Source organism: Folsomia candida, unplaced genomic scaffold, assembly GCF_002217175.1.
Source record: "Folsomia candida strain VU population unplaced genomic scaffold, ASM221717v1 Fcan01_Sc002, whole genome shotgun sequence".
Taxonomy (NCBI): domain Eukaryota; kingdom Metazoa; phylum Arthropoda; class Collembola; order Entomobryomorpha; family Isotomidae; genus Folsomia; species Folsomia candida.
Genome location: NW_019091194.1, coordinates 2248768 through 2261843, shown reverse-complemented (window position 1 = coordinate 2261843; position 13076 = coordinate 2248768). Strand labels below are relative to the sequence as shown.

The 13076-nt window shown below is 37.6% G+C and overlaps 4 protein-coding genes across 7 annotated transcripts; 3 read left to right on the top strand and 1 right to left on the bottom strand.

Annotated features, from left to right (window-relative positions):
• Positions 1-98: 98 nt before the first annotated feature.
• On the bottom strand, positions 99-1158 carry LOC110844374 (probable H/ACA ribonucleoprotein complex subunit 1-like protein). The gene is made up of 3 exons (XM_022090561.2): positions 1017-1158; positions 753-940; positions 99-686 (listed from the first exon to the last, which is right to left on the bottom strand). The coding sequence occupies exons 1-3, from the start codon at positions 1029-1031 to the stop codon at positions 299-301; spliced, it is 591 nt and encodes a 196-aa protein (XP_021946253.1). The 5' UTR covers positions 1032-1158; the 3' UTR covers positions 99-298.
• A 2924-nt stretch (positions 1159-4082) lies between these two features.
• On the top strand, positions 4083-5153 carry LOC110842620 (glycine-rich cell wall structural protein 2). The gene is made up of 3 exons (XM_022088388.2): positions 4083-4151; positions 4257-4471; positions 4570-5153. The coding sequence occupies exons 1-3, from the start codon at positions 4098-4100 to the stop codon at positions 4964-4966; spliced, it is 666 nt and encodes a 221-aa protein (XP_021944080.2). The 5' UTR covers positions 4083-4097; the 3' UTR covers positions 4967-5153.
• A 1410-nt stretch (positions 5154-6563) lies between these two features.
• Positions 6564-7820, top strand: LOC110843168 (loricrin). The gene is made up of 3 exons (XM_022089115.2): positions 6564-6683; positions 6750-7021; positions 7096-7820. Exons 1-3 carry the CDS (start codon positions 6669-6671, stop codon positions 7469-7471), a joined length of 663 nt encoding a protein of 220 aa, XP_021944807.1. The 5' UTR covers positions 6564-6668; the 3' UTR covers positions 7472-7820.
• Positions 7821-10517: 2697 nt separating this feature from the next.
• On the top strand, positions 10518-13019 carry LOC110844323 (4-coumarate--CoA ligase 1). 4 transcript variants are annotated; one of them, XM_022090498.2, is made up of 9 exons: positions 10519-10633; positions 10705-10850; positions 10912-11119; positions 11202-11405; positions 11473-12039; positions 12118-12269; positions 12337-12459; positions 12527-12701; positions 12784-13019. In XM_022090498.2, the coding sequence occupies exons 2-9, from the start codon at positions 10722-10724 to the stop codon at positions 12918-12920; spliced, it is 1695 nt and encodes a 564-aa protein (XP_021946190.1). In that variant the 5' UTR covers positions 10519-10633; positions 10705-10721; the 3' UTR covers positions 12921-13019. The 4 variants fall into 4 exon arrangements, with proteins under 4 accessions (XP_021946191.1, XP_021946190.1, XP_035704171.1 ...); XM_035848278.1 differs by having other exon boundaries at positions 10592-10609; XM_022090499.2 differs by lacking the exon at positions 12784-13019 and having other exon boundaries at positions 10518-10633; positions 12337-12443; positions 12527-12695.
• The last annotated feature ends 57 nt before the right edge of the window (positions 13020-13076 follow it).

The window sequence follows — 13076 nt, the reverse complement described above, 5'->3', positions numbered from 1 at the left end:
TTTAAATTGCTAATTGTTTGCACCATTTAGTAGTTTATGTATGAATTATGCCTGAATTACTTAACCGAAATAATGTTCAGTTAAAACAGACAACCATGTTATTTACGAAAGTCGGTATAGTTTATTAAACTTTTTAACAGTTTGTACAATTTGTGGTTGAAAGAGGACTAGACGGGATGAGTATGAAGAAATCAGCGATAGATAAGCACTAATAATCACGAGGGCAAGGTGCAACAAGATGAGAAGACACCATTTCCACTGCAGAGAAGAAGCCAATAGTAAAGAAGCTGAATATTGCTTATTGACCATAAGCCGTGGAAAGTCCAGATCCACCTCCAAATCCACCCCCACCTCCACCGGAGCTGAATCCTCCAGCACCGCCGGAACCACCTCCAGCACCACCACCGGCACCAGCGTATCGGATGAAGTAAACCTCTGGCTTTTGTGGGGCGGCGGCAGCTGGGCGACGGATCTTGACGTCGGAGGAAGAACCACCCTTCTTGAGGAGGACGTAGACCAAGTTCTTGTGTTCGTCTTGTTCCGGGAGGATGACTTCGGTTTGTTGGGAAGAAGATTGAGAAGGAGCCTTGACGAAGATGATGTTGACGTGTTTATCTCCTCCTCCAGGGACTCGGATGGTTCGGGATTGGGAATCTGCGGCCTCATCGGGGGCAGAGTGGACGTAGCTAAATATAAAAATGGTACAGTAAGTTATGAAAAATTGCTACAATTTGGGTTAAACTTCCACTTACACATGTCGGTAAACTTGTCCGCCACCACCCCCACCGGAAGAACCACCTCCAAATCCACCACCACCACCTCCCGAGCTAAATCCCCCAAATCCGCCACCACCACCCCCACCGGAAGAATATCCTCCACCGAATCCCCCACCACCACCGCCAGAATATCCAGCAGAGGCAAGGGCTACAAGTGCGAGGACCTACAAAATCAAAATTTCCTCATAATTTTCTCATAAAATATTTCTAAAAATTTGTCAAAATAAGTAATATCCTTACAATGAAGACTTTCATGATTGGGTTGCTACTTGGATGGTGGACTGAAGAAGAAGAATTAATTAAGAAGAAGAAAACGAGAATGATGCCGGTTTGGAAAAACGGTTCTTCTTTTATATCAAAAGGCCTTTCACTATTTTAGGCATTAAATATTTATTATTGTTCTTCTCGTCAATATCAAAATGGTGACATTATGGGATGAACATAACGATCTGATTCTTCACCACGTGTCCGAATACCGGCGTATATTTGCAATAATTTGAACAAATGTAAATCAAATTGAAAAATGAAGATGTCATAAAACTATAAAAAGTGGAGATGTTTCCTCATTCGTACTGCATGTTATTCCTTTACAGGATTATATATTTACGAATTTGTTATTACTTCATAGATATGTACAAGAATTAGGCAAATAGTGGGAACATTCATTGCATTGCATGAGATGGCCTAAATATCCCTACGCCAATAATTCTCTATCTCTAAATATGTATCCTCTCACATAATTAGCGTGCAGGCACAACTTTGCTAATAATAAAATTTAAAAAAGATGCAACTTTTCAAACTTTAGTGGAAAAAATAGAGAGTGAGTATTGCAAATAAAGTTCACAGAGATCAAGTCTTGGATAAGTCACTTTTTGGGGCCTCCACTCTTAAACAAGTGTCGCTCGCAGACCATATTGTTGGTGATCAGTGGCGGCGGAAGCTGAGGGGACATGTGGGGACATTAACGTTGTAGGATAGGGGGAGGGATGGGTTTATATAACATGGGCAGATGATGGGGACATCGCATAACCGTGGGGAAATTGTCCCCACACTTCCGCGGCCAATGGTGATGATGCAAATAATAAGGAACTGGTCATTCATCCCCATTCAGTAAAATAAGCCTTTATAATAAATAAATAATAACGAAACAAACAATAAACCGGCCGGCGTTATGTTAAATATTTATTTTATGTTTGCATTAAAAGCACGTGTTGTATGATTGCCAAAAATTTGAGATGCTGTATGTCATAAAATAATTAATTTGTGGGCAACGAAATATGTATTTTACTACTTGTGCAGTCCTTTCCTCTCATTATAATCAATTAAAGTTTTGTGACAAAGCGAAACTTGCCAAGTTCAGGGCACAATTAATCAACTATTAATGCCACCTTTATTACCTTTTTCATCATTTTTACGGGATGATAAGTAAATATTACGATCAAAATCGGGAGCCAAAGTAGTGAAATTATTTATTTAGTAGAGGGCTTAATGATCGATTTTAAGGTGCCATTGGCATCCTATCTTATCTGACAAGCAATCAGAAAGTGTAATTACTGGATCAATAAAGTTAATATGTAACCTTAAATGCAGTTAAACTGATCTTAATTGTCTCAATAACTTGTCCTGTGCATCAGTTAAATTTATCGATTGATGAAAGTATACAAATACAATATTTTCTCAACTTTCCCTCAAACAAACTTGTCTATATTTACCAACTACATACTTCCGAAACCCAATTTGTTCAGTAAGTTGCGAAATTTCGTCAATTTATTAATAATTACATGCTGCTTAATAATTTGTGCCAACATGTCGCAATAATAGGGAACCTAAAATAAGTCGAATGTTTTTTATTATCTCATCTCTCTTCTGAATATTAAGGGCATCATCAGGTCAGGCAGTCAGCATAATAATAATCCCAACATGTGAAGATGCAACAAGAAGAAACAATTAAAAAAAGATGCAAATGCAACCAAAAATATATTTATGTACAAGTGCACATTGTGGATAATAAAATTAACCGGTTTTCCACTTTTTAGTCGTGTGTTGTGTTGCGTTGCAGCATTAAATTGGTAATTTTTGTTGGTATATGAGTCATATAATGACTGCACCGCGTGATGAGGACCCCCTGCAACGTGTGGTCATATTTCTTATCGACATAAACGCAGGCCGATTGTTGATTCGAGGGGCTTATTGTTTTTATTTATTTGTTTGAACGAAGGGCTAGTGTCAATCTGTCACTCAAGAAGATGCGCTAGTTTGTTTTGGTTAAGAAATCGTGGATCGTTGATAAGATGATGAAAATTAGTAAGAGTTTAAAGCCACATTAGACTAAAATTAAAAACTCTGGACCACAAATATATGTAGTCAGGTCAGGTCAGTTTTTACGTCGAAAACTGTTATGCAAATATAGTTTTGGTGAGAGTTATTGTAATTCAAACCCGTCAGACTAACTAAACCAGTCAGTTTATCTAATTAATTGATATCGTTCTTCATCCTGATAAAAACAATGGCGTTCACATTGACACTATTTTTTTGCATATGTAGACGACACACGATCGCGACCGTCTCAAAATCAATACTTGCTCTTCAAAAAGTTGTCTGAAAAAACGATGAAGTTGTCTGAAAAAAATGTTTTCAAGAAAATTATCGTCACTTTTTACGTAAGTACATTCGTCTCGTCATGTGTGTGCGTGTGAGAGGCATTTTGTCCTGCATGGCGTGAATTGAATCAATAACTTTGCATATGTACTAGATAATTAAACACGTGAGGACATTATCATTACTAAATATGAGTAGTTGATAAATAGTTGCTAAATAATTAAGAGCGCAATTAACATCTCATCATCATGTCGTCGCGCATTGTGAGGTCCTTGTTTTCAAAATGTTTCATGACACGGTGGAATAGTTTTTGTCTTGATTTATTCGAATTTTGTGGACAAATGTATGCATAAATGTAACTGGTTATTCCAAATGTTTGTTATTTTGATTGATGATAATTTCTTGAAAATCTAGTTCGGATTACAAAGTTTTTTTAGTACTTAAATTGAATATTATGTCATCTGAACTTGACTCAATTCAAAAATAGCTTGCAAGAAGGAAATGACAGAAATAATAAAAACGAGGAATAAACATAGGTATGAATTTGTATTTATTGAGGAAATAGGTTATTACTTATGCTTTACAATTTTACTCCTCCAACCAATATGAGATTTATCTTGGTTCAGATTTCTTCACGCATAAATTTGCACTGTGTATGTTCCAATAAGTGAAAGGTGGAGAATTTGAGATAAATTTGTATAAAAGGATGAATGAGTTCCCAAAATGGCATCAGTCTCATCTTCCTCTCAATCCAATCTAATCATGAAGGTCTTCATTGTAAGAAATCATCACATTTTGTGAAATATGAGAAAATTTGCGATACAATAATTGAATGCGGTATAATAATTATTATTTACGCAACTAATTAATTTTGTTTTTCAGGTTTTGTGCGCCACAGTTGCGCTTGTTAGCGCCGGATACTCTGGCGGCGGTGGTGGCAATGGGGGTGGTTACAGCGGGGGTGGTGGTGGTGGTGGATTCACTTCCGGTGGTGGTGGTGGCGGATTTGGGGGTGGTTCAGGGGGAGGTGGATTCGGGTCTGGAGGTGGAGGTGGTGGGGGTGGTGGTGGTGAAGGAGGACAAACTTACCGACATGTGTAAGTACAACAATTGATAAGTACCACGATTGATAAGCATTTATTTGAATACAGTGACTAACTCGTGACCTTAATAATTCTTTGCCTCTTTCCATCAGCTACGTCCACTCTGCCCCTGATGAGGCTGCTGATTCTCAATCCCGAACCATCCGAGTTCCCGGGGGGGCTGATAAGCACGTCAACATCATCTTCGTCAAGACCCCATCTTCCTCCTCTTCCCAACAAACCGAAGTCATCCTCCCAGAACAAGACGAGCACAAGAACTTGGTCTACGTCCTCCTCAAGAAGGGTGGTTCTTCCTCCGACGTCAAGATCCGTCGCCCAGCTGCTGCCGCCCCACAAAAGCCAGAGGTTTACTTCATCCGATATGGTGCTGGAGGTGCTGGAGGAGCTGGAGGATCAAGCGGGGGTGGGTCCGGAAATGGTGGAGGTTCCGGTGGATTCGGAGGTGGTTCATCCGGTGGAAGCGGCATTTCTACCGCTTATGGACAATAATTACCATCCTTCGATTTCATTTAAGCTTCTGCTGCTGCTGTTGCATTTGTACCACCTTTTATGGAATGAGTGTAAAATATTTATCTTGTGATTGCTGCGTACTCTTTCTTCTTCTCTCATGTCTTCTAGTCCATTTCAATTACAAATTGTAAAAAACTTGAAAAGTCAAATAAAGATTTTAAAAATACTATTATTCTGTGCGATTTACTTTATTGCATGGAAGCCTCATTTGATGCGTAAAAAGTCCAACTTTGGCTTGAAATAATTTGCAGCCTACTTAAATTTGTCCGTGTTGCTGGTCGTGGAAATGAGTGCTATAATACAAACTATACGGTGTCAGGCATTTCATACCCCATACAGTTCATTTTCCACAGATCAAGTCATATTTACCCAACATTCATTTTGATAAATGCAAAATAAGTTGGGTAAACAGCAGTTCCATCACTGCTTCTCAACAATAAAAAATTTAATAATCGAAACTTTGACAATGATAATGCTTAGTTTTTATTAGTGGAATGACAAGCGTCCAGAATAATTTTTACATATCTGGGATATTACTGTACTTATTTCGCTTAATACTTAACTGTATACCATTAACTCATTTAAGTATCAACATGAATGGGGGGCATGAAGTATGGGAGGAAGAAGTATGAGTGCCCTAAGGCCTTAAATATATTGGACAACTACTTATCACAGTTTCTGGGGAAAGACGCATCACAACTTTCCTTATCCAGTAAAATGGCCGCATAAAGTTTGTTCTAAGTATTTACAAGTCCAAACAGTGAATATTTTCCAATAAAATATGCAACCGACACAACATGCATATGCACACGTACATACTCCATTATGAAATGATAAGCCGATCAGTGTGGATTAGTATTATATAATTTTAGTAAATTTGTTAATTAGTGATGCAATTTACACAATATTTCTTATGCCATCATAAGCGTTCTTGAGAATTGTCTTCTACTCCTATATAAATATATCTATTTCACTTACAATTTCATAATTATATCGTATTTTTTTGTAAAAAAATTCTTTACAGAAAAGGACACGCATTTATTTGTTTTCTATTTATCTAACTATTATGTATTTAACTGTATTTTAACTTTCAAACATTGAAAAATCGTGTACTTCTTTAAAGTTTCGAAAGTAAGAATAAAATTCTACATTCCATATCGATCTACCAACGACTCACCCAAACAAAACCCAATCTCTTAACTATTAATGAGACAAAAGTATTTCATGTATATTTTTATAACAACCAAATAAGTAAATGAGACTGTCAACTTTAAAAATATAAATCTCTGCCCTTCCTTTTGTCCAAATTAATGAAATGGTTATTTTATTTTAGAAAACTTGTTTGCCCAACAAAATGAGAATTATTATACGGAAATAAAATATGCCGCATCCTAGTCAATCACTGAGGATTCTTCTTTCCCAAAAATAGATGAGGATGTGTCAGGTGCAATTTCATGCGTGATTACTGATGTACTTTTGTACGTTCTACAAGTTTCAGGGGTCACAACATCTCAATTGTCTCTGAATAAAGAGCAGAGACAAGTTTCGATGCTCATTTTCGAATAGTAAAGAGAGAGGCGACTCTGGCTAACCATTTATAAGCAACGCTTGACATCGTTGCAGACATCAGTTCTCATCTTCCCTTCATTCTTCTACTACATACCAGAAACACAGCCCAGTCATGAAAGCCTTCATTGTAAGTTGCACTTTTTTTGAAACATTTTTCGGAAATTTTGAATTTGCTTTTCTTGTGTTTTTATAGATCCTTTGCACCGTCGCTTTTGTAAGCGCTGGCCAACGAGGTGGTTATTCAGGTGGTGGCGGTGGCGGTGGTGGGGGCTACTCAGGCTCTGGGGGATATTCTGGCGGTGGTGGTGGTGGGGGGTACTCTGGGGGCAGCAGTGGTGGATATAGTGGGGGTAACTCGTTTTCATCCGGGGGAGGAGGTAGCTTCGGAGGTTTTGGAGGGTCAGGATTTGGGGGAGGTTCCGGTGGGGGCGGCGGCGGCGGTGGTGGACAAGTCTTCAGACACGTGTAAGTAGTAATTTAGCCCGAATATAATGTAAAAGGTCGCAATTTTTCATAGTTTCTTGCACATTTTTTCACAGCTATGTTCACTCTGCACCTGATGAAGCGTCCGATTCTCAATCCCGAGTGATCCGAGTCCCCGGGGGAGGAGACAAACACGTCAACATCGTCTTCGTCAAGGCTCCCTCTCAATCTTCCTCCCAACAAACCGAGGTCATCCTCCCAGAACAAGGAGAACAAAAGACCCTCGTCTACGTCCTTCTCAAGAAGGGACCCAACTCTGCTGATGTCAAGATCCGTCGCCCAGCCGCATCTGCCCCATCCAAACCCGAAGTTTTCTTCATCCGGTACGCCAACGGTGGAGCTGGAGGTGGTGGTTCCGGATTTGGAAATGGTGGAGGTGGATTTGGAGGGGGTGGTTCTTCCGGAGGCCTTTCTACTGCCTACGGTCAATAAGAAGCAGTCGTCCTATATACTAAGTCATCCATATCATTTCGGGATAGTCTCACTTATCATCATGTCTTATCGGCATGCTTGTTTTAGCTGAGATTGCCTGAACCCTACAAAATTATGTGTCGTTACCTATGATTTTTACTATGTGTTTTTTTCTGTTCACTACAACATATGTCTTTCTAGTCTTACTTTTACATCTTTCCGAAGATGAGAACTGGTTCTTAAATAATTTTTTTTATTAAGTAGTGTGGTAGCTAATTTGGTAAGAGCAGCACCAAAATGATAGATATTTCCTTATACAATTTCCCATATCCATCTCCAAATAAAGGATTATTTTCCCACTAAAAAAACATACGTATGCAAATTTATGATCATTATAAATATGATGTCACCCATATAACTTGGCTCATCTCCGAACTAATCAGCAACCACAACTTTTACATATTCTTTCAAAAGTGAGTGAACGTCTCTAATTTTATGACAATTACATACACATCTTCCTTCTCTCTCTTTGTCTAAAGCCTACCGGATGCATTTTTAGCAAACATTTTGCATGATTAAGTACTCACGCAATACATTGAAGAGGAATTGAGTTTAATAGACTTGACCCCGAATAACCTCAGATTTATATTCGCTGAACTGAAATTAGTAATTCGATGCCCCCGGAAGTCTGCCGTAACATTTGTCATCATTTTATTGAGTCATAATATATTTTGATATTTAAATTTTTTGCTCAGACATTTTTAGTCACAAATGTGCATAATTATTTACCAACTGCTTCCTATTTTATCTGCGTCCGGATTTATGTATCTGAAGAATAATGCAATAATGAAATCAAACATGTGTAACAATAATTTGCGGTTGTTGATTCTTTGAATTTTGTGTTTAATTTAGCTCACTGTTGGCTTTTTCGAGATTTTAAAATGCTTACTTGAACGGTTCGACGAATAAATTAGTTTAGGTATATAAAAGCTGAGAATGTGTCTAGGAAGGTATCAGTTTTATTTACTTAGCTTCATAAAAGTGACTAAAACCTAAAAAACTTGGAAACTTTAAAATATTTCGTAAAATGGCAACGAAAAACATTTCCTTCGTAGTCGTCTCAATTTTCGCGATCTTAGCCATTCTCGCCGTACTTCCAGGGTCGATCATGGGTAAAAGCGATATTAATTTTCCGTATTTTAACCATCTAACAAATGTATTTATAGGTCAAAATTACTGCGACCGATGCCAAGCCGTGTGTCTGAGTGGGGCCAGAGGTTCGGGATGTACCAACAGCATTTGTTCTTCCGCCCCATTTTTCGCGTGGTGCAAATGCATTGGAGGGATTCCCTGTGACTGGGGGGCATTTACACCTTAAAGGAAAAACCAGCTTTTCAAACAACATTTCCTTATTTATTGGTACAATTCTTATTCTTATTTAAATCATATTACTGTCTTGATAGCTAATTGTAGTTATAAATTATTTAACTTAATTAATAATGCTATGTTAATTAGCCCTAAACAGAAAATCCTTTGTAGCCCGAGAACCAAAATTTATGAGTGAACATATTTTGACCCTGATTTTCAATAAAATTTCCCTACTCTTATGCTCTTAACTTAAACATTTGGACTATGTACTTGGCATTCCCCCGACGAAAACCACTTGATTATATGCAAATTGTACTGTTATGTTGATTATATGTAAATCATTTACATATAATCTACACATCATTTACAGTAAATGTAAATGTTCCTAACAGCTAATTAAACAATAAAAGATTGTACTCGGGAAATTTATTTTGAACATTTTTCCACTTTTAAAACACTTTTGAACCTTGCACTTCATTGAATACAAAGTGCGAAATATTCATACATATATCTTGTGATTATTAGTGCAAGTGCCTTGCAATCAGTAATGCAGATACATAAAACATTATTATATTAAAGATATGAAGAACAATTTCATACGTTTTTCATGAAACCAAAAAAAAAATTTCTAGTATTTATTTGAAATATCGAACTAATTTTGAGTTATGTTTTGTAACAATGAATTGTAATTACTTAATAGTCATATTATGTAAAATCATAAAATAATAATTCGCATTGTCAGCATCGGAGTTATGTTTCAATCCCGTACTCTTTACACTCAACCCATTTAATTAAATCCCAATCCCGATTGCTGCAACGTTGTTTATTGCTGCATTTAATTATTAAGTAGCGTCAGCTGCTTATTGCGATCACTTTGTCCGTCCGTCCGTCTGTAAGCAGGATATCTCCTGAACGAGTCAACATAATCAGACCCCGTTTTCGCCATTGTGCTTCTAATTTTTAGTTCTCGGTCGAGTTCGAAAATTGAGTCAATCGGACCACCCCCCACAGCGCCAGGGGGTGTGGTCCAAAATTAAATTCACGTTAATTTTCATATGGGGTATCATTTTAAAGGAAATTTCGCCACGAATTCAACGACGCCAATATTTTTGACCTTTGACCTCGTCGCCAAGGTCAGGGGGTCAAAAAACACTTAATGTTCATATGGGGTGTCATTTTAAAGGAAATTTGACTGCGATTTCAAGGGAGTTAATATTTTTGACCTCATGACCGTTAGGACGAGGTCATATACGGAAACGTTAAAGGAAACTAGAATCGCTCTGACGCTACTTATTTATATTCGTTTGGAGGGTTTATTAATATGTAACAACTTTTATTACCAAAAAAATAGAATAGAGTAGTTTACAACTCAAAAAATCTCACTAAAGTTAGTTAATAATCTTACATCTTTTATGCAATGAACTTCGCACACTTATTACGACCCTCACTTAAAAGTTGCCATTTGCTCCTTCAAAAATGGTAATCTTCAACAACCAGGGATATATTTAAGTACATACATGCCCACCAGGATTAGCAGCGTAAATGGCAATGAGCTTAAACGGCGTGGTTTTGGTAAACATGATAAAAATTCCATTATATAAATAATACAATAAAAATACTTATGATGAGTCGATCACGTGCAAATAAATAGCTGACCTACTAACTATTGGATGAAAGTAAATCCTCACGTGTCATAAAATTCTCAATATTCCATACATAAATAGCTCGATAATACGCAATGTTTACAGTTGAAAAAAGAACTGGACGTAAATAAGATAACCTGAATATTAGGTTAACATTCAGCTTTATTCGCACGTATGTCATTCAAAAGCCCCAAAAAAGATAATAAATAGTTAGTTGCATACACATTATTTCCAAATTTCCAGAAAAAATTCCTGAAACAATGTCAGACACCAAGTTCGAAATAAAGTCTGAATACACGTTCCGCTGGCCACGGAAGGAAAACACCGCTTTGGAATACATTCTACGACGATTATCAGAGCACGTAGCAAATGGGAGGGAAAAATGCATCGTAAAATTAATAATTATTTCTGTTACTGCTTGAAAAAAATTCATAATTTTTTATTTTGTAGACAAATCCAGACACCGACGAGTCTCTGACTTTCAAAGAGCTACAAACCAACTCAAAACAAATTGCGGGTGGACTGTATAATTTAGGCTTCCGAACAGACGATACTTTGATCTACTTGACAAATAATGTGCTCGTGATTCATTCCCTAATTCTTGGCGTGTGGAGGGCAAACGGGACGGCGAGAGCGTCATATTGCGAAGAAATTCAAGGTACTATTATATCTGTACTGCACAAATATTCAAATTTTGCATTCAATTTTGTATACTTTTTGCAACCTTTTAAACAACACAGATGCATTACTGGATCGCGTAATTGAATCTAAATCTAAATGGATCGCGTGCGACGAGTCAATTCTGGCTGAAGTTTTGCACGCAATTTCTAAAGCTCCATGGTCCAATGAAATAAAAGTGATTGTTCTTGGGGATCATGATAACAAACGAGAACGGGAAGGATGCTATTCACTCTCCTCTTTCCTCCAAGAAAGTGTTGGGCAAGGTTTGTAAAAACAAGAATAGAAATAGGAAAATTCTGGAAAAGTGTAAAAAAAATATTTTATTTACAGATTGTCCCCCCTTGGAAATTGGACCAGACTCGGCAGCACTTATCGTTCCCACGAGCGGTACTACTGGTCTCAGCAAGGGCGCCGTTTACAGTCAATCGTCCCTCCTTCAGAACATCCTTGCCTTTGAATACACCTCTTTTACCGATGATCCAAAAACGGCGAGCATCTTGGGATCTAAACCCACCCACTTTATCGGCTCTGCCGTCGCATTCTCGTACATTTGTGGGGGTCGATATCTTCTACAAATGGCGTCTGTAACGGTGCCCAGGCTTTTCTCAGCGATCCAAAAATATCAGGCACGATCCTTGTTTCTCTTTCCCAAATTCATACTGGAACTTGTCGCCGAGGCGGAAGAGACGGGCTTTAGTCATGTTTCCAAAGATTTGCGTAGTGTCGCCTACTTGGCGACGGGGGGACATATCATTACACCCGAAGCGATGACGATTATGAAAAAGTTTCCGAATTTGAAACATTTTGTCGACATTTATGGCATGACGGAATGTGGGCTCATTACGTCGAGTTCTGATTGGGATGCTTTACTTGATGGCAAATTTGAAGCGTTAAAAGGTATGGATACTTGACTTAACGTATTAATTTTACGTCATATTATTCAAATTAACAGTTTTACCTGTGCCTTGACGCTAGACCTTCCTCCATACAGCGTAGGCAAACTAATCCCCGGTGTCCAATTGAAAGTCGTACATGTTGAGACCGGGGTAAAATTGGGTCCTATGGAGAAGGGAGAATTGTGCATCAAAACAGACCTTATTTGCAACGGATACATACACAGACCCGAGGTATTTATGTAATAATAATTTGCGACTTTGTGGTGCTGTATTAATATCCATATCACTTTTATTGCAGGATAACGCCATCACTTTTCAAGATGGGTGGCTATTCACGGGAGACGTGGGATACTATGACGAGAAAGGATTTATTTACATTGTGGATAGAAATAAAGATATTTTTCGGTATTTTGGGGACCACGTAAAAAAAACATCATTAAATTCATTGCACATACATTAATTATAATTAAAAGTTAAATATTTGTTAGATTTCACCAACCGAGTTGGAGGATATCTTGATGCGACATCAGGCAGTGGCGCAAGCCGTAGTTTGTGGGGTGCCAGATCCTCACGGGGGCGAATTTATTCCGAGAGCATTCGTTGTTCTGAATAAAACTTGTTCGAAAAATGTGTCAAATTGGGATATTTCTTCGTGGTTTAATGGTATTTACTATTTACTATTTATTTAAACGGGTGCTTTTAAGAAAATAATTAACATATAAAAATTATGAATTTTTGTTTTTAGAAAAAGTCGCTAATTACAAACAACTTAGAGGAGGTTTGTTCATCCTGGAACAAATTCCTGTTGGAAAAACTGGGAAAATTGTGCGGAAATTGTTGGCAGAAATGCCGGTTGTGGATTCATTTCCGAAATATGCTTAAATATTTTTACAAGTTACAAGTTACTTAACTTAATTTTAATTTTTGAAGCAATTAAATTAAATTAATGCAAGTTAATGAAATCTGGTGAACTTACTGTAATTTTGCAAATTGCATATCAAGTATTATTTTTGCATGCATTTGAAACGGGCTAAATCC

Excerpts from the sequence above, each read along its gene's own strand:
- LOC110844374 (XM_022090561.2), bottom strand. Across the intron at positions 687-752 it reads GGACAAGTTTACCGACATGT|CTACGTCCACTCTGCCCCCG; the intron begins GTAAGTGGAAGT and ends TTTTATATTTAG.
- LOC110842620 (XM_022088388.2), top strand. The coding sequence starts at position 4,098 with ATGGCATCAGTCTCATCTTCCTCTCAATCCAATCTAATCATGAAGGTC. Across the intron at positions 4,152-4,256 it reads TAATCATGAAGGTCTTCATT|GTTTTGTGCGCCACAGTTGC; the intron begins GTAAGAAATCAT and ends TTTGTTTTTCAG. Across the intron at positions 4,472-4,569 it reads GGACAAACTTACCGACATGT|CTACGTCCACTCTGCCCCTG; the intron begins GTAAGTACAACA and ends TCTTTCCATCAG.
- LOC110843168 (XM_022089115.2), top strand. Across the intron at positions 7,022-7,095 it reads GGACAAGTCTTCAGACACGT|CTATGTTCACTCTGCACCTG; the intron begins GTAAGTAGTAAT and ends ATTTTTTCACAG.
- LOC110844323 (XM_022090498.2), top strand. The coding sequence starts at position 10,722 with ATGTCAGACACCAAGTTCGAAATAAAGTCTGAATACACGTTCCGCTGG. Across the intron at positions 10,851-10,911 it reads ATGGGAGGGAAAAATGCATC|ACAAATCCAGACACCGACGA; the intron begins GTAAAATTAATA and ends TTTATTTTGTAG. Across the intron at positions 12,460-12,526 it reads TTCGGTATTTTGGGGACCAC|ATTTCACCAACCGAGTTGGA; the intron begins GTAAAAAAAACA and ends AATATTTGTTAG.